At 52.7% G+C, this 23,599-nt stretch overlaps 3 protein-coding genes across 6 annotated transcripts; 2 read left to right on the top strand and 1 right to left on the bottom strand.

Annotated features, from left to right (window-relative positions):
• The first annotated feature begins 19 nt into the window (after positions 1-19).
• SRRM2 (serine/arginine repetitive matrix 2) lies at positions 20-7,219 on the top strand. Its single transcript, XM_014793534.2, has 11 exons — positions 20-166; positions 3,375-3,646; positions 4,536-4,643; positions 4,841-5,005; positions 5,178-5,255; positions 5,687-5,749; positions 5,840-5,872; positions 6,096-6,146; positions 6,333-6,425; positions 6,511-6,783; positions 7,076-7,219. Exons 2-10 carry the CDS (start codon positions 3,405-3,407, stop codon positions 6,551-6,553), a joined length of 876 nt encoding a protein of 291 aa, XP_014649020.1. The 5' UTR covers positions 20-166; positions 3,375-3,404; the 3' UTR covers positions 6,554-6,783; positions 7,076-7,219.
• Positions 7,220-14,946: 7,727 nt separating this feature from the next.
• On the top strand, positions 14,947-18,192 carry LOC147913521 (serine/arginine repetitive matrix protein 2-like). 3 transcript variants are annotated; one of them, XM_087449485.1, is made up of 6 exons: positions 14,947-15,082; positions 15,325-15,419; positions 15,808-16,095; positions 17,181-17,294; positions 17,426-17,536; positions 17,631-18,192. In XM_087449485.1, exons 2-6 carry the CDS (start codon positions 15,343-15,345, stop codon positions 17,638-17,640), a joined length of 600 nt encoding a protein of 199 aa, XP_087305611.1. In that variant the 5' UTR covers positions 14,947-15,082; positions 15,325-15,342; the 3' UTR covers positions 17,641-18,192. The 3 variants fall into 3 exon arrangements, with proteins under 3 accessions (XP_087305611.1, XP_087305613.1, XP_087305612.1); XM_087449487.1 differs by lacking the exons at positions 14,947-15,082; positions 15,325-15,419 and adding an exon at positions 16,667-17,039 and having other exon boundaries at positions 15,947-16,095; positions 17,429-17,536; XM_087449486.1 differs by lacking the exons at positions 14,947-15,082; positions 15,325-15,419 and adding an exon at positions 16,667-17,039 and having other exon boundaries at positions 15,947-16,095.
• Positions 18,193-18,734: 542 nt separating this feature from the next.
• ELOB (elongin B) lies at positions 18,735-23,595 on the bottom strand. Of its 2 annotated transcripts, none has more exons than XM_087449489.1 (4): positions 23,506-23,595; positions 23,029-23,163; positions 21,626-21,731; positions 18,735-18,907 (listed from the first exon to the last, which is right to left on the bottom strand). In XM_087449489.1, exons 1-4 carry the CDS (start codon positions 23,578-23,580, stop codon positions 18,795-18,797), a joined length of 429 nt encoding a protein of 142 aa, XP_087305615.1. In that variant the 5' UTR covers positions 23,581-23,595; the 3' UTR covers positions 18,735-18,794. The 2 variants fall into 2 exon arrangements, with proteins under 2 accessions (XP_087305615.1, XP_087305614.1); XM_087449488.1 differs by lacking the exon at positions 23,506-23,595 and adding an exon at positions 23,261-23,332.
• Positions 23,596-23,599: the final 4 nt, after the last annotated feature.

Here is a 23,599-nt window from a genome sequence, read left to right as displayed (position 1 = left end):
GCCCGCTGCGGCCCCTGAGGAGGCTAGGAGGCGTCGGTGTCGGCTGAGGCGGTCGGACCGGCGAGGCTAGGCGGCGGCTCCAGGCCCCGAGGGAGTCAGGAACTCGAGCGGCGGCAGCAGCAGCGGCAGCACCTCTCCCCTCGGAGGCGGCGGGCGGAGGCGGCGGGTGAGAGGGTGAGGGAGCGCGAGAGCCTGGTGGGGGAGGGGCGGCGGCCCCGGCTCGAGGCCAAAGCGAGCGGAGAACGGCCCAGGCCGCCGCGCGCACGCGCACTCACCGCCCTTAGCTCGCGCTCGCTTGCCTGCCTCCCCTCCCCCTCCCCGCTTTCCTGTGGCGCGCGGGGTTTTACTCTTCTTCCCCTCCCCCATGGCAACGGCGCGCGCCGCCGACTGCGCTCCGGCTGGCGCGCTCTCGGTAGGGAGCGGGGAGCGCGCGGCTCGGCTCCTCGCTCTCTGACGCGTGCGGCCGAAGAGGCCCTCCGGCAGCTGCCCTTTCCGACATTTTTCTCGGCGGGGAGAGGGTGGTGGCGGGCGCCTGCTCCTGGGTCATTTCCCCCGCGCCTTTCGTGTTTGGCTTCGTCTCCTTTTTGGGGCCTGAGGCCCGGCCCGGAGCCTCCCAGACGACGGGGCGCCGCGCAGCCCCCTCCCCCATCCCACGAGGCCGAAAATAGGCCTTGGCGGCCCGGCCAGTGCCGAGAAGGCCTATGAACTAGATGGCCCGGAGATTTAGAGAGTTCGGACTCGTTACTGTTTGCAATGAAGTATTAGGGAGAGCAAAGCCCCAAACCCTGAAAAAAACACGATTACGTAGTCAGTCTAGGTATGTAAGGGCAGACCATGTGCTCCTTTTTTTCTGGAGCTTTTTCGTTATTATATTCAAAGTTGTGTTAAAGCGAGGCAGGAGGCTGTTGGAGCCCGTCCTTGGGAAGAAAACCCTGGACTCTGTTTCACGCGTTATTTGGCACACAGCTCTTCTGAGCCTTGGTTTCCACTCACACTTATCTAAGTAACATGTCTTCTGCACCAAAAATTCAAAGAGTATATTGTTGTCTGCTCTCAAGTGTGTGGGCTTAGGTCTCTTCCTGAGCTAATATTAGCTTTCTGGGTTCCCTAGTGCCCACTCAGCTGCTACCGTGCCCAGTGCTGAGCTTGCTGTGCTTACCTATGTCTGTTTTCCTGCACACCCTCCTCCTTCCTTTTTGGTGCATTTCTTTTGTTCAGTAGCTTAATGTTGAATTTCATGATTTCCTTCTAATTAGTTTGACATCGTGATAATTTTCCAACACAAAAAATTGTATGTTTCTTACTTTTACTTTCTGCTTGTAGCTTGGGTAATTTGTGCGTGCTCAGTTTGCGGACCCCAGTTTAAGAATCCCTGTCTCATAAAGTTAACCTGTTTTTGGTGATTAGTGTGTGTGTTGGTCCGTCCTTCCTCTTCCGTTTAGTGTTTTGGGCACTGCCTTGGATACTGTTTTTTTTCTTTTTTTTGGCTCATTCCCTAAATGTTCTCCAGTTCGTTGGGACTTAATATTTTTTGCTTAGCAGCTACTGATTTTCCCTCCCTAGGGAGTGGGAGGATTTTCGTGTGAGGTGGTATGGAAGTGTGGGTGAATGATTAAAATGTAGAATTAATTGTGGGTCAGAAGCATTCAACAAGGGAAGCTGAAATTAGATGGGGTATAGAGAGGCAAAGAAAGACCTAGGTTTAGAATGGGGAGGATTGGTATTTGAGAAAATGAAAGTGAGGCTTGGAAGATAGAGAAATTGATTTCTTGTGCTATAAAGAAGTTTTTTGTTTTTTCATGCATTTCTAGTCGGCCTTTCCTAGATTTAGCCTTATTTGTCACACCTTTACCTTGGTATGATTATCTTTCTTTTCAGTTCTCTCCTGAGTCTGCTACTGGGATGCGGGGGTGGTGGGGTGGGTCCAAACTTTTTTGGAGTTGAACTATTAGCTGTCTCCCTTCCATATACGCACACACAGAGAGGTATTGGCTTTAGTGCTATTCTTCCATGTATTTGTATGATGTTTCTTTATTCTGGAATTTTTAAAGTGTAGCCTTCTCTTTTATCCATTTCTATCTTTTTTTCTCTCTGCCTTCTCTAATCTTTCCACTTTATTCCTTGAGTTTTTTCCTGGGGTAGTTTTCCCTCACACATTTATGCTCTGTGAAACTATCTTGGACAGGATGAGTTGGAGAAAGAAATAGAGTATGTATAGCCAAGAAATCTACCCAGAAAAACTGGGACTTCAGGGCTCTTCAGTGTCGTGCTGGGGTTGGGACAGGTTGAGAGGATAGAACCTGGTGGGAGGCATGGAGATAAAGTGAGAGGGATATGGCAGGGCTAGAAAAGAAAAACTAGGAAGTGAGATACAGGGGACTCTTAGGGAAAGCCAACAGTTTAACATTAATGAAAGTGAGGTAAAAAGAATGGGGGTTTTCTGAATAAGTTTAGGGCAAGGAATGTAGAAAAGGTATGGGAATAGTTGGAACAGAGGCTGGTTTGGTGTGTTTGGAGCATTGAGTTGAAAACAGGTAATATTTAACAGGAGCTAGTGAGATTTGGTTGAGCTGCAAATCATGTGCGAAATTCTATTGGGAAGGAAATTGAAGGAATATGATATCAGTCAGGATAGTTGATAGGAGCTATAAATATTTGAAACCAAGGAAATGGCTTCTTACCTGAGAGTGAAGTATAAGAGCGTTAGGTATCCAAGGTTCATGTGTGTTTCTGATGTTCATGCTGGCCTTTAGTTTGGATGTGAGGCTGCACAGAACACTTGAGTTTATCTTAAGAACCAATTAGTCAACCTGTTTGGGTATTTAGGGGCTGTTTAGTCAGTTTGTATTCATAACAGGTAGTCTGAAATCCTTAGGGTAGTTCTTGGAAGAGCCTTTGGGCTTGGACTGCAGGCCCTTGGGTGCCACATATGTTTGTTTGGTGTTTGTTGTGTGCCCTGTTTGGAGGCCTCAGTCAGTTGCCAGAGGTTAGGAATTAGAATAGTTGGTGAAGACACCACTTGTGTGTATTGGGGCCAAAAGAGAATAAAGGGACAGTGTGGAGAGATTTGAGAGAAATAGGATCATTGTTTGTGTGGGGTGGAAAAAGAAGAAAATCTAGGTGCAAGCAGGAATGGCTCTTGTACATCGAGGGAAAAAGCGGTAAGAGCTGAGCTATGATTTGGTAGAAAGAAAGCAATGTGGCGAGGATGAAAAAGGGGTTTCGTTAGGAGACCAGGAGGATTATGCAGCTAAAGGACAGTTAGTGTGGAGATACATGTTGAAATAGGGCTGGAGGAGAGCAGGAATTTGGGTGGTGGTAAGTGGTTAGTTTGGGGCCAGGGGCCTGACCCGTGTCTCCCCGCTCCCCTTCAGGAGCGGTGGTGCCCCTCCGGGCACGGGGCCATGTACAACGGGATCGGGCTGCCGACGCCCCGGGGCAGCGGCACCAACGGCTACGTCCAGCGCAACCTGTCCCTGGTGAGGGGCCGCCGGGGTGAGCGGCCTGACTACAAGGGAGAGGAGGAACTGCGGCGCCTGGAGGCTGCCCTGGTGAAGCGGCCTAATCCTGACATCCTGGACCACGAGCGCAAGCGGCGCGTGGAGCTGCGATGCCTCGAGCTGGAGGAGATGATGGAAGAGCAGGGGTGAGGGGAGGGCTGGGGGAGAGCCAAGCACTGAGTGAGTGCAGAGTTGGGGGAGTTAGGTGGGATGTAGGGAGCATAGGGCTGGTTGAAAGAGGCCTGGAGACGAGTTGTAGGAGGGGACGAGATAAAGGAGCTAGCAAATTGAAGGAGTTAAGGGACAGTTCAAAGTGGGAGATGAGGAAACTGAGTGTCTGAGACATAAAAGGGAGCCTGAATTATTTAGACGGAGGCACTTGGGGAAAGAGGGGGGGCATTGAGAAACAAAAATGTGCTTTAAGGGAGAGGCAGGAAAGCAGAGACCAGGCAAGAGAAGAACTAGGTAAGCTGACAAGTGTTGTCATTGGTGGAGAAGAGGAAGACAAATGGATTTAAGGATTGAGGCCTTGGAAAGTAGCAAAAGTAGGAAGACAGGAACTGGAGTAATACCTGGATAAGAAAGGATCATGGGTTGGCTAGGGAAGTGAAATTTTGGAAAAGCAGGGCATTCAGGCAGAAAACCTTTTAGAGCAGTGGTTTTCAAACTTCAGCAGTGGCGCCCCTTTTATACAATGCACCTTACTTTGGAACCCCAGGAAATGAAAGACCTGTTCTTGTTGAAGTTGAGGAGGAGTACCTGGAACTCTGCCTGCTTAACTTTCCTCTCTTGGCCCTTGAAGTGTAGCATGTTTAAAATCCACTGTTCTAGAGGGTCTAGTAAGTGAGGGAAAAAAGACAACAGGAAAAGATCAGAAGGATTTAAGAGAAGGGTTTTTTGGGTGGCAATGAGTGAAAAGTTCTATGTGTGCGTGGAAAGTTAAGGGACCCTACAAAGAATGAATAAGGGACCTGTAAACCTGGACTGGGGAAAGTGTCTAGTCAAGCTCTAACCCTGAAGGGATTTATTCTTCAGGTACGAGGAACAGCAAATTCAGGAAAAAGTGGCGACCTTTCGACTCATGTTGCTGGAGAAGGATGTGAACCCTGGGGGCAAGGAGGAGACCCCAGGGCAGAGGCCAGCGTGAGTGTTTTGCTCTCCCTTGATTTCCTCTGGACTCTGTACTGCTGCTTCTGTTGTCCTGTCTTGTTACCTTGGACTTCCTCCCTCTTCTCATCTTCCTATTCCCATGCCTGTTTGGTTCCTGACTACAACTGTGTGAATGTGACTCTGCCCTTTGCTCTCTATCCCCTTCAGACCTTTGCCCTTTTTTCCTCTAGGGTAACTGAGACTCACCAGTTGGCAGAATTGAATGAGAAGAAGAATGAGCGACTCCGTGCTGCCTTTGGCATCAGTGACTCCTATGTGGATGGCAGCTCTTTTGATCCTCAGCGTCGTGCTCGAGAAGCTAAACAACCAGCTCCCGAGCCTCCCAAACCTTACAGGTACACAAGACCAAGAAACCAGTGGAAGATTTTCTTCCTAATTCTAAGCGCTCCACTCTTTTTTTGGTGGACGATTTCTTTCCAAATTCTTTAGATTTTGTTCTTCTGACATTGAAATGTGTAAAGAAATGTGTCTTAGCACCTGTCTCTACTTCTTTTCATCTTTCCCCAGCCTTGTCCGGGAGTCCAGCAGTTCTCGCTCACCAACCCCAAAGCAAAAGAAGAAGAAAAAGAAGAAAGACAGAGGACGGTAAGTTAGTTGGAAATTTAGTCTGGTAGCTAGAGGACCAATCCTGTCATGCTCTCAGGAAATAAAGAATCCTTGCTTCTAGGAAGCAGGAGAGAGTTGTCAGGGAAGAGGGAGTTACCATTCTGGTCTCAGCCAGGAGAAGAAATATGTGTGCTTCTTTGGTAGGGAAGGGTTGATTCTGTAGCTCTGCCAATTAAGAACTGGCTGGCAGCATTTTGGATTTCTGGGATTTTTAATTTTGAGGTTTGTTGATCTAAGGAGGAGGTACCTGTGCTTCTTGGAGAGTAAATAAGTCCTGGGGTTAGGTCTGGGGCATCAGTGTTGTTGGAATTGTTCGTTGCTTTAGAAGCCTCTTTTGGGGTGGATTGTATTGTAAGTGGGAGGGCCAGGGAAGTAGCCAAGCAGAATGATGTTTCTGAACCCATCTTTAGCAGGTCAGAGAGTAGCTCTCCTCGACGAGAGAGGAAGAAGAGTTCTAAGAAGAAGAAGCATAGGTATGAGGTGGGAGTATTTGGAGCGACTGGGGAGGCTTGATGAGTCCAGGCATAAGTATTGGTTTATGTTGTATCTTTTTTTCCCAACAGGTCAGAGTCAGAATCCAAGAAACGGAAGCACAGGTAAGAGCTCTTTGGGGCATAGGAAACGTAATGGGATGTGGAGTGGTGAACCATTGCTTGATGGCCTTGCTTGCTCTCTGAATGGGGAGGGCATTCTTTTTCTTGGAGTAAAGCTCAACTTGAACTTCTGTTGTCAATTCTCAATTTCTTTGTTTTCACATTTGGTTTTATTTCTTTTTTAAAAAATCATTATTGCTTTTAGTAATCTTGCCTTATTTCCCAGGTCTCCCACTCCAAAGAGCAAGCGTAAATCTAAGGACAAGAAGCGGAAGCGGTGAGTGAATTTGTGTGAATTGGAGGGGAATTTGCTGAGCAAGTAGATGAATGCCACTTAGGGGATAGGTTAGAATTAGTAATGTCTGTTAAAGGGGCATTGAAGGGTAAAGGGTTGAAGGATGGATGAGGGGAATCCAGTACAGGTGTGACAGCACCCTGAGCTGTGGTGGTGGTCTTCCTTTAGGTCTCGAAGTACAACGCCAGCCCCTAAGAGTCGCCGGGCCCACCGTTCAACTTCTGCTGACTCTGCCTCATCTTCTGATACTTCGCGCAGTCGGTAAGGGGTGGTCCAGGAGGAAGGGAGGGAGAGGGACTTGTGGGTTAATCAATTTAATATTTATTGAGCGCCCACGGTGTGCTAGGCGCTGCACAGACCATTCGGAAGACACGGTCCCTGCCCTCTAGGAGCTGACAGGCTAAAGCAACAGGATGGACAGACATATACATTTCCCCTTCTCTTTTTTTTTTTGTTTTTGTTTTTGTTTATTTTGTTATTTTTTGTTTTGTTCTGATGTATATGGGCTGCCAGATTGGGGGGGGTGGTGGTGGTTTGTTCGTGGTGTCTGGGGGAGAAAGGAATCCTTACCCTGGCTTCCTTAATCGGGGAAGGCTTCCTGAAGGAGGTGGGCTCAGAGGTGAGTTGTGAATGAAGCGGGTAGGGAGTGGGCTGGGTGGAGGGTTTGGGGAGGTTTGGGGGAGGTGAATAAAGGGGTTAAGGGAGAATATTTTTGGGGATTGTTGTTGAGAAGGACCAGAGTGAACCAGGCTTGATTTTCAGTATGAGTGATTTGAGTCTTGTGAATAAGAGAAGGCTTTTTGGAAGAGGGTTGTAGTCAGGAAAGGTGGATGGGAGCTGGGGAGGGGGTTTTCTGTTCTCCCGTGAGCTGATTTCCTTCTTCTTCCCCCCTCCTCAATTCCCTCCCTCAGGTCTCGAAGTGCTGCAGCTAAAACCCATACAACTACGTTGACTGGGCAGAGTCCTCCTGCTCCAGGGCGCCAAGGGGAGGGAGATGTACCTTCCAGAGAACCAGGTACCACCAACACAGGGCAGCCTAGCAGCCCAGAGCTCTCTACAAAGCAGCCTAGCAGTCCTTATGAAGACAAAAATAAAGACAAGAAGGAGGTATGTTTCTGAATTAATTGATGTTCATTGGGTTGCGGGGCTATGGGTTTAGGTTAAGTGAAGTGAAGGAGAAAAGTAAGAGCTTATTAAGAGAAATGAATTCCGTTCTTCATTCTGCATTCCTTCTTCAGGTGTATATCAAAGTTCTCTTCTGTATCTGCAAATCGTTTAGAATTGTGGCTTTCAAACTTCACTGAATATTGGGTTTTACATCATTATCCTGTTGATACATGTACATAGAACTTGAACAAAAGTTTCTTCAAACTGTTCTTAGCCTTACTACTTATTGATGCCTCTAGTTTCTTTCATTAAATGCTGGTTGTGGCTCACTAAAATTTTCCAACCCACTGGGTTGCTGCCTGCAGTCTGGAAACACTACTCTGGAATGATCTTTTCCATACCTGTTTTTTCATACTCACTATTCTAAATCAAGCCCTAATAATGTTTTCTTGCTTTATTTATTACAGTATATTTTAATTGCTCTTGCTAAATTCTTAGTTCTCCTATCCATTTTCCATGTCATGCAGAGTTAACTTTTCCAAACTATAAGTTGGATTACCTCAGAAACTTAATTTATTTCCTTTTGCTCTTGACTTATTTAAGGCTTTTATAACTTGGTTTCCTTTTCTGTCTTTTCCTGTATTCCATCTTAGTTTTTCTTATTTATATAAATTGTGTTCTCAAACCTTTGCCTTTGTTCTTGTATTTTAATATAGTTATTTTTCATGGGTGAAGTCAGTTGCTACCCACTTTGGGAAATTGCTTTAGCTTTTCATTTAAAAATACTTTTATGTTCTCACAGCATTTTGTAGTGGTTATTTGTTGTAGAATATAGTCCATTAGTTGTTTGTGTTCTGTTTTATTTCTTGATAAGACTGTTGAGGTCACAGACTGTTCATATCTTCATGGTTTCTCCACTATTTTTTATATTACATGGTCTTTTGTTGTTGAATGAATGTGAATGCCTGTGTTAAGGAAAAGGACCAGTTGGTATAATGGGGTGTGTAGAGGAAAAGTTCATTGGAAAGGGTGTTGGGATCTTATGGGTGATAGGAAGTTTTGGTGCTTACATATCCCTATCCCTACTCTCTTTTCCACTCTTAGAAACCTGCAATTCAACCTAGTCCCTCTCCAGAAAGGAGCAGCACAGGCCCAGAACCACCTGCTCCTACTCTGCCCCTTGCTGAGCAGCGTGGCGGCTCCCCTCAACCCCTTGCAACAACCCCCTTAAGTCAGGAGCCAGTGAACCCCCCATCTGAGGCTTCCCCAACCCGGGGCCGTTCACCACCTAAGTCTCCTGAGAAACCTCCCCCATCTTCTTCGGAGAGCTGCCCACCATCCCCTCAACCTACCAAAGTTTCTCGGCATGCCAGCTCTTCCCCTGAAAGTCCTAAACCCGCACCAGCTCCTGGGTCCCGTCGAGAGATTTCTTCTTCTCCCGCATCCAAGAGTCACTCACATGGCCGAGCAAAGCGGGATAAGTCACGTTCTCGTACTCCTTCTCGTGGGGTGGGGAGGTCCTGTAGCCCTACTACCACTAAGAGGGGGGGTTCTCGGTCTCGAACCCCAACCAAGAGAGGGCATTCTCGATCCCGATCCCCTCAGTGGCGTAGGTCCCGCTCTGCACAGAGGTGGGGACGATCTAGAAGTCCCCAGCGACGTGGCCGTTCTAGGTCTCCTCAGCGACCAGGTTGGTCCAGGAGCAGAAATACCCAGAGAAGAGCCAGGTCTAGATCAGCAAGGCGAGGCAGGTCACACTCTAGATCCTCAGCCACTAGGGGGAGATCTCGTTCTAGAACACCAGCCAGGCGGGGCAGATCTCGCTCTAGAACACCAGCCAGGCGGAGATCACGATCCAGAACACCCATCAGGCGTAGGTCTCGGTCTAGAACACCAGCCCGGAGGGGCAGGTCTCGGTCTAGAACACCTGCTAGGCGCAGATCTAGGACCCGATCACCACTAAGACGGAGGTCCCGTAGTAGATCACCAGCAAGGAGAAGTGGGAGGTCACGCTCTAGAACCCCGGCGAGGCGTGGGCGCTCACGCTCTAGAACCCCGGCGAGGCGTGGGCGGTCTCGCTCTAGAACCCCAGCTAGACGAAGCGGGCGGTCACGCTCTAGAACACCTGCCAGGAGAGGGAGATCTCGGTCTAGGACACCAGCAAGACGAGGAAGATCCCGTAGTAGAAGTCTAGTTAGACGGGGGCGATCTCACTCTAGAACACCACAAAGAAGAGGCAGGTCCGGTTCATCATCAGAGCAGAAGAACAAATCCAGAACATCACAGAGAAGGAGCAGGTCCAATTCAAGCCCAGAAATGAAAAAATCTCATGTTTCTTCAAGGCGGAGCAGGTCTCTCTCTTCACCGCGGTCCAAAACAAAATCTCACTTGTCTTTGAGGCGAAGCCTTTCAGGGTCTTCTCCATGCCCGAAACAGAAGTCTCAGACGCCACCGAGGCGCAGTCGCTCTGGATCATCCCAGGCTAAAGCTAAATCTAGAACACCACAAAGGCGAAGTCGCTCTGGTTCTTCTCTGCCTTCTAATCAGAAACCTAAAGCACCATCACAACAAAGTCGTTCCAGTTCATCTCCTCAACCTAAAGTGAACTCTGGAACACCACCAAGGCAGGGGTCTGTAACAAGTCCCCAGGCAAATGAAAAATCTGCAACACCACAAAGACGGAGCCGTTCTGAATCATCACCTGACCTTGAGGTGAAATCTAGAACCCCTTCCAGACATAGCTGCTCAGGATCCTCTCCTTCTAGAGTGAAATCTAGTATACCTCCAAGACGGAGCCGATCTGGGTCATCATCTCCACAACCCAAAGTGAAGGCGATAACATCACCAACCCAAAGTCATTCTGGTTCCTCTTCTCCATGTCCTAGTAGAGTGACATCTAAAACACCTCCAAGGCAAAGCAGATCAGAGTCTCCCTGCTCCAAGGGGGAATCTAGATTGTTGCAAAGACACAGCCGTTCTAGGTCCTCCTCACCAGATACCAAAGTGAAACTGGGAACACCGCCAGGACAAAGTCACTCAGGGTCTACTTCGCCATGCCCCAAAGTCAAGCCCCAAAGTCCACCAGGGCACAGTCTTTCTGGATCAAAGTCACCATATTCCCAAGAGAAGTGTAAAGACTCAGCAGTGCAAAGTTGCTCTGGGTCTTCCTCCCTCTGTCCAGGAATAAAGTCTAGTACACCACCAGGAGAGGGCTATTTCGGCTCCTCATCTCTGCAACAGAAAGGACAATCTCAAACTTCACCAGACCCCAGATCTGATACTTCAAGTCCAGAAATGAGACAGAAGCACTCTGAATTTCCATCTCTCCAGAGCAAATTTCAAACGCCTCCTAAAGGTGGCCAGTCCAGGTCTTCATCTCCAGTCACTGAGCTGGCACCCAGATCTCCAACAGGACAAGATAGAAGCGAATTGTCATCAAGGCTGAAATCCAGAATGTCTCCTGAGCAGAGCAGGTCCCAGTCTGACTCTTCCCCATATCCTGCCACGGACTGTAAATCTCTTCTGGGGCAGAGTAGATTGGAGCTTTCTCCTGAATCAAAAGAGAGAACAGGCTTGCTCCTTCAGGAGGATGTTACTGCGTCATCTCCTAGATCAAGAGACACATTGAGTCCTCTTCCAGTGCAGGATAGGCCTGAGTCTTCACCAGTCCTCAAAGACACACCTAGAACCCCATCAAGGGAAAGAGCTGGTGTTGGGTCATCTTCAGATATAAAAGACCAAAGTAGTGCATTAGCTAAGCCAAGCCAAGACGAGGAATTAATGGAGGTGGTAGATAAATCTGGAGAATCCTCAAACCAGGTTTTGCCCTATTTGCCTCCAAAACTTAAAGAAATAGCTGGAAATAATTTTGAATCATCTCCTGAAGTAGAAGAAAGGCCTGCTGTGTCTTTGACTCTTAACCAAAGCCAGTCACAGGTTTCTTTAGAAGCAGAAGTCCCTGTAGTGGCCTCAACTTGGAGTGGGCCCCATTTTTCTCCAGAACATAAAGAACTATCTAACTCGGCTCCCAGGGAGAATAGCTTTGAATCACCTTTAGAATTTAGAAATTCCGGTCTTATTGCAGAAATAAATACTGGATTTTCTCCTGAGGTTAAAGAAGATTTGAATGGACCTTTTTCTAATCAGTTGGAGATGGATCCAACTCTAGACAGGAAAGAACAATCAACAAGGTCCTCCAGACGAAGCAGTTCTGAGTTATCCCCAGATGCAGTGGAAAAAGCAGGATTGTTTTCAAATCAGAGTGTCTCTTCACCGGTACTTGATGCTATACCCAGAACACCCTCGAGGGAAAGGAGTAGTTCTACATCTCCTGAACTGAAAGACGGTTTACCCAGAACCCCCTCAAGGAGAAGCAGGTCTGGGTCTTCCCCAGGACTTAGAGATGGATCTGGGACTCCCTCAAGGCACAGCTTATTTGGGTCCTCTCCTGGAATGAAAGATATACCTAGAACACCATCCAGGGGGAGAAGTGAATGTGATTCTTCTCCAGAACCAAAAGCTTTGCCTCAGACTCCTAGGCCAAGGAGTCGTTCTCCATCATCACTGGAGCTCAACAACAAGTGTCTTACCCCCCAGAGAGAAAGAAGTGGGTCAGAATCATCAGTTGAACAGAAAGCTGTGGCTAGGACTCCTCTTGGGCAGAGAAGTCGATCTGGATCTTCTCAAGAACTTGATGGGAAACCCAGTGCATCCCCTCAGGAAAGAAGTGAATCTGACTCATCTCCAGATTCTAAAGCTAAGACACGGATGCCACTTAGACAGAGGAGTTGCTCTGGATCGTCTCCAGAGGTCGACAGCAAATCCCGAGCTTCTCCTCAGCATAGTAGATCAGGCTCATCCCCTGAAGTGAAAGACAAGCCAAGAGCTGTATCCAGGGCACAGAGTGGTTCTGATTCCTCTCCTGAACCCAAGGCTCCTGTCCCTCGGGCCATTCCCAGACGAAGCAGATCAGGTTCATCAAGCAAGGGTAGAGGTCCTTCTCCTGAAGGAAGCAGCAGTTCTGAGTCCTCTCCAGAACACCCACCCAAATCTAGAACTGCTAGGAGAAGCTCTAGGTCATCACCAGAGCCCAAGACCAAGTCTCGCACGTCACCTCGCCGTCGCAGCTCTCGATCATCTCCTGAGTTGACTAGGAAGGCCAGACTCTCCCGTAGAAGCCGCTCTGCGTCATCCTCACCAGAGACCCCCTCTAGAACTCCCCCAAGACGCCGAAGAAGTCCCTCGGTCTCTTCCCCAGAGCCAGCTGAAAAGTCAAGATCCTCACGCCGGCGTCGTTCGGCTTCATCTCCACGCACAAAAACAACTTCAAGGAGAGGTCGTTCTCCTTCACCAAAGCCTCGTGGGCTCCAGAGGTCTCGTTCCCGCTCAAGGAGGGAGAAGACAAGAACAACCCGACGTCGGGATAGGTCTGGATCTTCTCAGTCAACGTCTCGGAGAAGACAGCGGAGCCGGTCAAGGTCTCGGGTTACTCGTCGGCGGAGGGGAGGCTCTGGTTACCACTCAAGGTCTCCTGCTCGGCAAGAGAGTTCCCGAACCTCATCTCGACGCCGAAGAGGCCGCTCACGGACACCCCCGACCAGTCGGAAGCGTTCCCGCTCACGCACATCACCAGCCCCGTGGAAACGCTCCAGGTCTCGAGCCTCTCCGGCCACTCACCGGCGATCCAGGTCCAGAACACCTCTGGTTAGCCGACGTAGGTCCAGGTCTAGAACTTCCCCAGTCAGTCGGAGACGATCAAGGTCCAGGACATCAGTGACTCGACGAAGATCTCGATCAAGAGCATCCCCAGTGAGTCGAAGGCGATCCAGGTCCAGAACACCACCAGTAACCCGTCGTCGGTCAAGATCCAGAACGCCGACTCGCCGGCGTTCTCGCTCTAGAACACCCCCAGTGACTCGCAGAAGGTCCAGATCTAGGACTCCACCAGTAACCAGGAGGCGATCTCGAAGCAGAACCTCACCTATCACTCGCAGAAGATCAAGATCCAGAACGTCCCCAGTTACCCGTAGGCGGTCTCGATCTCGCACGTCTCCAGTAACACGAAGGAGGTCGCGCTCTCGTACCTCTCCAGTGACACGCCGCCGATCTAGGTCCCGGTCACCTCCAGCTATTCGGCGCCGCTCTAGGTCTCGAAGTCCACTGTTGCCACGCAAACGTTCTCGAAGTCGCTCACCACTTGCTATCCGCCGCCGTTCTAGGTCCCGTACTCCACGAACAACTCGGGGCAAACGGTCTTTGACAAGATCTCCTCCAGCTATCCGCAGGCGTTCTGCATCAGGAAGTAGTTCTGACCGTTCACGTTCAGCTACTCCTCCAGCAACAAGGAATCATTCTGGTTCTCGGACACCTCCAGTCGCACTCAGTAGCTCCAGAATGAGCTGCTTCAGTCGTCCTAGCATGTCACCAACTCCCCTCGACCGCTGTAGATCACCTGGAATGCTTGAACCCCTCGGCAGCTCTAGAACACCGATGTCTGTCCTGCAGCAAGCTGGTGGCTCCATGATGGATGGTCCAGGTCCCCGAATTCCTGATCACCCGAGAACATCTGTGCCAGAAAATCATGCTCAGTCTAGAATTGCACTTGCCCTGACGGCCATTAGTCTTGGCACCGCTCGGCCTCCTCCATCTATGTCTGCTGCTGGCCTTGCTGCAAGAATGTCCCAGGTTCCAGCTCCAGTGCCTCTCATGAGTCTCAGAACAGCTCCAGCTGCCAGCCTTGCCAGTAGGATTCCTGCAGCCTCTGCAGCAGCCATGAACCTGGCCGGTGCCAGGACACCTGCTATCCCAACAGCAGTGAACCTGGCCGACTCAAGAACACCAGCTGCAGCAGCAGCCATGAACTTGGCCAGTCCTAGAACAGCAGTGGCACCTTCAGCTGTGAACCTTGCTGACCCTCGCACTCCCACAGCCCCAGCTGTGAACCTAGCGGGAGCCAGAACCCCAGCTGCTTTGGCAGCTTTGAGTCTCACGGGCTCTGGGACACCCCAGACCGCTGGAAACTATCCCTCCAGTTCCCGAACACCCCAGGCTCCAGCCCCTGCAAACCTGGTGGGTCCTAGATCTGCACATGCCACAGCTGTGAATATTGCCAGCTCAAGAAACCCTCCAGCTTTGGCCCCTGCAAGCCTCACCAGTGCTAGAATGGCTCCAGCTTTGTCTGGTGCAAATCTTACCAGCCCCAGGGTGCCCCTCTCTGCCTACGAGCGTGTTAGTGGCAGAACCTCACCACCGCTTCTCGACCGAGCCAGGTCCAGAACCCCACCAGGAGGCCCAGGGTCTAGAACCCCACCATCTGCTCCGAGCCAGTCTAGAATGACTTCTGAGCGGGCTTCCTCTCCTGCCTCTAGAACGGTCCAGACTCCATCACAGCCTGTTTTCCCTTCAGCTCAAGATCGGCCTAGGTCCCCTGTGCCATCTACTTTTTCTGATCAATCCCGATCTTTGCTTGCCCAGACCACCGCTATAGCAGGGTCTCAGTCCCTTTCCTCGGGGGCAGTGGCAAAGACCACATCCTCTGCTGGTGACCACAACAGCATGCTCTCTGGCCCTGTCCCTGGGGTGTCCCAACCTGATGACGGGGAACCACCTGCCTCCACGGGGGCCCAGCAGCCTTCTGCGTTAGCCACCCTGCAGCCAGCAAAGGAGCGGCGGAGTTCTTCTTCCTCGTCATCTTCCAGTTCCTCTTCTTCATCGTCATCATCGTCGTCCTCTTCTTCCTCGTCCTCTGGCTCCAGTTCTAGCGACTCGGAGGGCTCTAGCCTTCCCACTCAACCTGAGATAGCACTGAAGAGGTGAGAGAACTTGACTTTTAGGACTTTTCTAGGGGGAAGGTTTTGGGATGGGTGGGGAGTGGGGAGGGAGAAGCCCTATCCAGAGGTTCTTGGCTCTTTGAAGAGGTATGGGGATCTTGCCCATTAAGCTGGGGGTAGAAGAGAATGCTGGGGTGGGGGCAACGGGGGGAGGAATGGGACAGATAAAAGTCTCCAAAGGTATAATTCTCTAGAGGATAATGATAAGTTTTCCGTCTCTACAGAGGACAGAACTAGAGGAAATGGACTTAATTTTACAGCAGGAGGGATGGCAGTTAGACCTCAAGAGGAACTCCCTGGGCTGGAAGGATCTTCAGAGGTCATCCCATCCCTCTCCCTGCCTCCAGGCAGGACGGCCCCTCCCCCAGCCAACCTGCACACACACGGGCCTCCCCAAGCTGCGGCTCTCCGAGGAAGGAGACCACCCAGCACCTGGGCCCAGGGGCCTTATTCCTCCATCAGGGACATTCTTGAGGTTTAGCCTTGATCCCTTGTGCTGCGGGCCCCAGCCTGTTGCTTGTGTTAGCAGAGGTTGGGTCAGCTCGGGGCCACTGCTCTCCAGAGAATGCGCTTACTGGCTCTCGGCTGGGAGAGCTCCCAGGGCCTTTCTCAGATACCCCTCCCCCACTGCCGTTCCTCCAGGCCAAGGAAGGTAGGGTTGGGGCTGGGGCAGCTTGTCTACTTGTGACACTTCTCTTCTCCCACAGGGTCCCCAGCCCTGCTCCAGCCCCAAAGGAGGCTGTTCGAGAGGGACGTTCTCCGGAGCCTACCCCAGCCAAACGGAAGAGACGCTCTAGCAGCTCCAGTTCCAGTTCCAGCTCCTCCTCTTCCTCCTCCTCCTCTTCTTCTTCTTCCTCTTCTTCTTCCTCCTCCTCTTCTTCTTCCTCTTCCTCTTCTTCCTCTTCTACTTCCTCCTCCCCCTCCCCTGCTAAGCCTGGCCCTCAGGCCTTGCCCAAACCTGCAAGTCCCAAGAAGCCACCCCCTGGCGAGCAGAGGTGAGTGCTGCCTTGCTTGAGATAGAAGGGGTGGGGTGTGACCCTGGGGTGTGAGATTCCTGCTGGGGTGTCTCACATGGACTGTGGTGTCTGGTTCTATGGGAGCAGTCAGGCGCTCCTCTCCCCACCTACTCTGGTGCTCTGTTCTGGCAAAGGGCTGTACCATGCACATGGGTGCTCAAGCCAGAATTGGGGTGTCCTAGATTCCTTCCTTTCCCTGCCCTGACATGCAGCCTGGTCCCTGGTCCCAGGGAGTCTAGCTTTTAAGTTTCCCCGTTGCTACTGCCAGGGCTCTGGTCTGGCCACCGTCATCTTCTCCCGACTCTGTCCACAGCCTCTTCCCCGTCTCCCTGCCTCCACGCCATTCTCTTCCACACGTAGCCAGAGGGATCTTTCTAAAATGTACATCTGGTTACTTCCCTCCACTCCACAAATCCTTCCGGGACGCCCTGTGGCCTGCAGGATAAAGCCCCACCTCTGCGGGAATGGCGTGTGAGGCTCTTCACCAACTGGCCTTGCCTGCCCTGTGTTCTCCTCTCCTGCCCGCCCCCACACATGCCCTGTGCTCCAGCCATACCCAGCGCCTTGCAGTCTAAGGAGAACCCCATGCCTTTGGACATGCTGTTCCTTCTGCCTGGAATTCCCTTGTCCGCCTGGTGAACTCCTCGTTCTGCAAGACTCCGCTCAAACAGCACCTTCAAGACGACTACCCTGCCCCTTCCCTTCCTTGCCCCATGTCCCCTTCCCCTGGGTCCCCAGACCCATGTACATCAATCCCTGCGGGGCTGCTTCCCACACATGGGGCTGAGTGAGCCTCCCTTGGCCTGCCTTCACCACCAGACAGAGCTGCTCCAAGGGCAGGGACTGTCTTTATCTTTGCGTCCCCCGCTGCACCCCGTGCCCTGCCCACTGGGGCACTCGGTGGATGATGTGCGGGCGGATGGGTGAGTGAGCGGACAAAGGTGGGTCTGAGGCTGGCCCTGTGTGGTATGAGGTTTGGTGGTCAGGACCTGGGGGGTGGTCCTGAGTGCTGGCTGGTGGGTTTGGAAGGGTGTGGCGCTATGGAGGCCTACTCTGCTCCCCAGGTCCCGCAGCCCCCGGAAGCCAATAGATTCCCTCAGGGACTCGCGGTCCCTCAGCTACTCGCCTGCGGAGCGCCGCCGCCCCTCACCCCAGCCCTCGCCACGGGAGCAGCAGAGGTAGGGCAGTGGGGGTTGCTTTCCACCAGCCCAGTTGGGTCAGCAACAACTTATTAGGAAAATTTTTGAGGCTTAGAGGTGCCAGAGGTGGGTGTTGTCCTGTGTGGTCTGATGTCTGTCCTGTGTTGCAGCAGCAGCGAGCGCGGATCCCGGAGAGGCCAGCATGGGGATAGCCGCTCCCCAGGCCACAAGCGCAGGAGGGAGACGCCTAGCCCCCACCCCATGCGGCACCGCTCCTCCAGGTGAGTGTCCTGTCACGCTCCAGGGCTGGGCATCCTTCTGAGACCTGCAGGGCTGGCCCGGCCTCTGCACTGATCGCTGTCTTCTCTGTTGCAGGTCTCCGTGAATCTTTTTTGGGGAATTCCACCATACCCCCAGTTCTGGAGCCACAGGGAGTGCCCCTTTTCTCCCTAACAGCCGTGGGAGGGGTCCTTATCTGCCCCACCCTTTGAACTCTGGCAGCATCTTTGGGGGAGGGCTCCCTTCTCCCCCCCCTTTTTTTCTTTGTTCCTGTGAAATGTTAATCTCTGTGAGTTTTTCCTGGTTCACATGTTTTGGGGGGTTTGGGGTGGGTGGGAATGAGAATGGGTGTTTTGGGAGGGGAGGATAGTTCAGGACACCCTGGTCTTGAGTCAGAAAGGGCCTGGGGAGACACTGCCCCCCTTTGATCCCCGAGTCCCTGGGGGGATCATGGTTTGGGACTCCGGTACTTGGGTGAGCTGTTCCTGGAAGGAAGGGGCAGGAGTTGAAATTAGCTGGCCCCTGCTGCCCCCCCCCAGTGAGGTTGTGGCCCCCTCCCCCCAACTTTTCTTCACGTTTCTTAAAGGCATTTTGGTTTTTTAAAATCTGTACAGCAAGAGCAACTTTTTCTGTCAAATAAAAAGGAGAAATGCAGGAATTGGGTTTATAGACTGTTTATTAAGGGTTGGGGGAGGAGCTGCTCTCCTACTCTGGCTGCACCCCCGCTAAGGAGCACACTGCAGGCCTTGGAGGACCTGTGTCAGGGCGGCTCTGGGTTGTGGGCCTCCCACAGAACCTGCTCAAACCAACACACTGGCTCCAGCTTACACTTCTGCTCCTGGCCTCTGTTCCTCCACCCAGAAGCCTCTGAGCAGGACAAGAGGCGCTGGCCTGCCTGGGGACAGGCATGCTGGGAGGGGGGCACTCGTAAGGAACAAAGCCTCAAACCTTTTGTCCACAGGCCGAGCAGAAGGTTGACCCTGGGCTCTGGGTTCCTCCCAGTCCTCTCCACATGGCCTTTGAGGAGTCGGGTGGGATGGGCTGGGCCGGGGGTGGACAGCTGGGCCCAGAGAGCCTATGGTTGAGCAGGCCAGCCTGGCAAGCAAGAAGAGGAGGAGCCTTGAGGGGAGTGGACCCCATCCCAGTGAGGATGATTCCTGGAGTCCGGAGACGGTGTGCAGAAAGAGGCAGCAACAAGGCGAACACCCAAATCTCTTTTATTGGGGAGAATGGGGCACTGGGGTGGGCCCAGGGGCCTTCTCACTGCACGGCTTGTTCATTGGCGCTGCTTCCTGAGTCCTGTGGCTTCATCACATCAGGCAGCTCCGGCGGGCTAGAGAAGGGCTCAATGCGCAGGGCCTCAAAAGCCTCATCTGGTGGAGAGGAGTGGGGAGAGCTGGAACAGGTAGCCACCTCTAGCTTCTGGGGGCCTCCGAGCAAACACTTGCCCCCAAAAAGTGAGTCTCCTCCACTGCCCTGACCTCCCTGCATCCAACTGCCTGGACTCCATGGCCGTACCGGAATGTCTCCCCCTCCTCCAGGCGCAACCTGACCCCACTCCCCTCCCCGAGGCTGGCCATCCCTCCACATCCATCACTGAGCCTGTGGGCTGACCTGCATCCACCTACCTGTTGCTGGCTCCATAGCCACCATCACTCCTCACCCAGAACCTCACCCATCTCCTTGTTCCCTTCACGTTCCCTTCCTACTAAGTGATTTTTCAAAGTCAAACCAGATTCTATTCCTCCCCTGCTTAAAACTTGAGCTTCCTGTCACACTCTGAATAAAATCTCAAGTCCTCACCATTATGTCTCCACCTGTCTCCTGTGCTCCCCAGGGTTCTCACATCAAGCTCTTTCCTGCCTCAGGGCCTTTGCACTTGCTGATCCCTAGCCTGCCACTCAGAATGGCATTCAGGGTTTCCCCAGCCACACCATATAAACAATCACTCCATCCCAATGCCCTGTGCATTGCCTGGGGAGCACTGACTACTAGCCCAAATGGCCCTTTGCTTCTTTTGACCAGCTGCTCTCCCCACTACAACAGCAGCCCCAGCACAGAACAAATGAACCCTACTTGACAACTTTTCTCCTGTGCTTTCTTCTACCTGGGAGACTATTCTCTCCACTTGGCTCAGGGTTCTCAACTGATTAGGTCCCCCAAGGAAAGCTGGCCATGTCTGGCAACAGTTCTGGTTGTCAACTTGGGGGTGGGTGTAGGTGGCTGCAACCGGCATTTAGTGGGTAGATGGCCACCTCTGGTAGTGGCCAGAGATGCTGCTAAAGATCCTACAAGGCATGAGACAACCCCACACGTGAATTCTCCAGCCCCAAATGTCAGTAGTGCTGAAGTTAAGACACCAAGAACTAATTCATCTTCCAAGCCACATATCTGCAGTGACAATTCTTGCCTTCATCACTTTTCCCATTCTTTGGAAATAAAGTCTGGATGATGCCATTTAACAGTTGATTTGACACTGTCATCTCCCTAACTGAAGCTAGTTTGGGGGTGGGGAGACATACCCGTGTCTCACACCTCCTCCAGCTGCACCAGGAAACTACTACCTGGGAAACAGGTCCACTTAGAAGTGTGTTTCTGTAAGTGAAAGTAGCCTGTGGGGGAAGTGAAAAGCCTCTAGCGAGACAGCAATCACCTGCCTGAGGGGTGATGCCACCGGGGTCCACAGCCACCACCTCATTCAACGTCATACTGGGAGTCATGGGGAAACACAAATCACCTCTTGGTGTCATGATTTCTTCATCTGCAAAATAGGTCTAGCAACATCTTCCAAGAGTCGCTGCAAGCCTACAGGGTGCCTTTGTTCCAATCAAAGAATGGGACACTTCCTCTGGGAGAATACAGCCTGGCCTTAGCGTAGCAAGTGGACCAGCAGAGGAGCTCTCAGCCCTCACCTGCTCCCTTCAGAAGGGCCTCCCTGTACAGGGCCTGATAAAAGTCTGCACCAGCCCGGCACCCGCTGCGGTGTCACATGAGGGTCAGAAGCAACCCACATAAAGGCCCCTAAGATTTCCATTTGCTGACCACTCAAAGGCTCTGGCCTAGGATGCGTGGGGGCTCACACTGACTCGTGTGGGGCTGGTCCTAGTATCACCCCTTTATGGGGACAGGAACTCCAGTCCACCCGAAGACACAGCTGCTGAGGCTTCGCACAGTTATCCTTATGAAACTGAAAAGTGTGGCTAAGGCTATTCGCTCCCTCCTCAGCCCTCACTACGTTTTCTTACAAGAAGCCAGAAAAATAATCCTTGTAACTTCACTCAAGTTTACCCAGCCATCCGCACAGCCCCTGGGTCCAAAGCTATAAAATACCCTACGACAGCTATTTAAGTTTCCAGAGACAAAGAATAAAACTCACATTTCCTCTCTTTTTCTTGGGGGAAAGAGGTACATTGGAGGGAAGTAAACCACCCCCATCCCTTAGGCTTCTAAACTTTGGGCAGGGGGATATGTGGTTGACGAGAGTACACGCTCTGGGGCAGGCAGGGGCTGGATGTGAATCTTGGATCTGCAGTCCCAGCAAGTGACCTAACCTCTGCAGGCTGTTTACTATTCCTCAAAATGGGCATATAATACAAGTCTGGCATGCACAGGGACACTGGGGGATTAAGTGATGTACTGTAAAGACAGTGCCTGGCATGGTGCCCAGCTCAGGCAAGGTCCTGGCAGTCTGCATCAGAACCGTGGCTCCCCACGTGACTTCCAGCAAGCCTCGGAGTCCACGTCTCCAAAATGGGCATGGCAGTGCTTACCTCCCAGAGCTACTGAGAGGATGAGATGGGCCAACAGAAGTCAAATGCCGAGTGCAGGGCCAGGTACTCAACAAGCCCTCTGTAAACGTAAGCTGGTATCATGACTAGGAATCTTTGAATCTTTCATGAAATAGGCTTCAATTTCTACAAGCATCTCATTTGCTTCTCATCTTTTTTATGGAGAAACAAATACACTGTCACAGCACATTGCCTGTGCTTTGTGGACTGGGAAGACATTGTCCTGGAGACTTTGAAGAACTGCAGACTCCCTGACAACCCCATTCTTTGGCTGTTTCCACCCAGCCTGGCTGCCCTTCTCACCTGCCCGGAAGGCCAGCCCCACAGTGGCTGGGGCCTGCGGCCGTGCTGTCTGACTAGTGAAGCCACACTCGCCCAGGGTCTTGCCATCATCCAGGAGCTGGTCATCCTGAGGAGAGAGGCAGGCAGGGTCTCACGAGAGGACCCAGGAGGGGCAAGTCCAAAGACTTCCCTGGTCAGCAACTACACTGGAAGTCAGAAGAGGGAAGAGAAACAGCCCCGAGCAGGGCCCAGGACACCCTAGAGGAGATCAAACACAGTTTCCAGGGCTACACCCAAGACTTTCCAAATCAGAACCTCCCAGCGTAGGGCTCTGGAATCTTTTTTGTCCCCAAACTCCAGGTGAATCTAATTTTAAGAGCCAGTGACCCAGTCTGGCCACAGGCAGACCTGGTTTGAATCCCAGCTCTGCCACCTTGGACCAAGTGGTTGATCTTTTTGATGTGAAGTTTCTTTATCTGTAAAATAGGAATTACTGGAATTCCCAACTCATAGGGCAGCCAGGAGGTTTCAATAAGTGACAGAGGCACAAAAAGCACCAAGTACAGCATGTGGAAAGAGCATAGGCAGCAGGAAGGGTCCTTATCAGGGAAGCCCCAGCAGGTATTAGGGAGGAAAGACCTTTAGAGACTAAGGGAGTGGAGGCTCAGCCTGCAGCCAAAGGCCAGTTTCCAGGCAGAAACACATCAACACACTTCCGGCAAGGACGTCTGGATGCTGCCAGAGACTTTCATCAGGCACCCACACACCAGATTCCCCAATGAAAACCACAAGCCATCCTTGCTGAATAACTGCAGTTGGTTATTATTGTTATTATTATATAATAACTGCAGGGGGAAGGGGGGTGGGGACAAGCTCTCAGAACATCCGCAGGATGTCAAAGGGTAAACAGTTCTTTGGTGAAGAACTAGTGGGACCCGACTCATCTGGACACCCTCCATTTCTCTGTATTAAGAAGCAGTTGGGGGGCAGCGTAATTTTACTGGGCCTGTAGAGGCTTAAAGGCATTGGGGTTCAAATTCTGGCTCTGCCAATGACCTTGGACCTGCTAAGTGGCCACCTCGCCGAGCCTCAGTGTCCTCAGCCGCAGAGCATGGCTGCCAGCAGCCAGCATGTCGCGGGTGGGACCGTTGTAGGGCTCAGATGTGACGCTGGCCCTCGGCGCTGAGCGCGGGGCCGGGCGCGCGACCTTAGAGCCGGTCTTCCTCGAGATCCCCGTGCAACGAGCGCTCTCGGGGCCTCACCTCCCCGAGTCCGAGCGACGGCCCGCGCGGGGGAGGCCCGGCCACTGTTTACATCAGCGGCGCGGCCGAGGGCCCACGGCCGGGCCGCGGCGGCGGTTCCCGGCAGCGCCGGCCCCCGGCCCGGCCCCCGCCCGCCCGCCCGCCAGGACCGGCGGGCCGCACCTTGTACAGCCGCTGCTCGTCGGGAGGCCGCTTGAGGATGCCCTCGACGATGCGCTTCAGCTCGAACACCGTGCTCGACTCCTTGGCGTCCGTGAAGATCGTGGTCTTGTGGCGCCGGATCATGAGGAACACGTCCTGGGGGCGGCAGGCCGGCGTGAGCGCGGGGCCCAGGCCCCCCCGCGCGGCCCGCCGCCCCCGGCCCGGCCCGCCGCCCCTCCCCGCGCCCGCTCACCATCGCGGCGGCTGCCTCTCCCCTCGACGCGCCGGCGCGGCCGCGCTCCGCCGCGTTCCCGGCAGCCCGCGCGCCGGCCCCCAGGCTGCCCCGCGCCCGGCGGCCTCGCCTCGCCCCGCCCCGCGGCCCCGCCCCGCGGCCGCCATTTTAAGTGATCAGCAAACGGGTCGCTGGGGCCAAGTGTCTGGCCGCCATCTCGGCGCCGGTTGCCGGAGTGGCCGAGGTGGTGGGAGAGGGGCAGGCGCCGAGCATGGGAGGGATGCAGGAGGCGATGGCGCCATCTTGGCAGTGGCAGAAGCGAGGTCTCCGTGCTGATGCATCAGGGGAGGGCTCGGCGCA

The sequence above is a fragment of the Ceratotherium simum genome, chromosome 26 (genome assembly GCF_057802395.1).
Source record: "Ceratotherium simum simum isolate JZ-2026a chromosome 26, ASM5780239v1, whole genome shotgun sequence".
Classification (NCBI taxonomy): Eukaryota; Metazoa; Chordata; class Mammalia; order Perissodactyla; family Rhinocerotidae; genus Ceratotherium; species Ceratotherium simum.
Note: the sequence above shows the minus strand (reverse complement) of the source record. Positions and strands in the feature narration are given on the sequence as shown.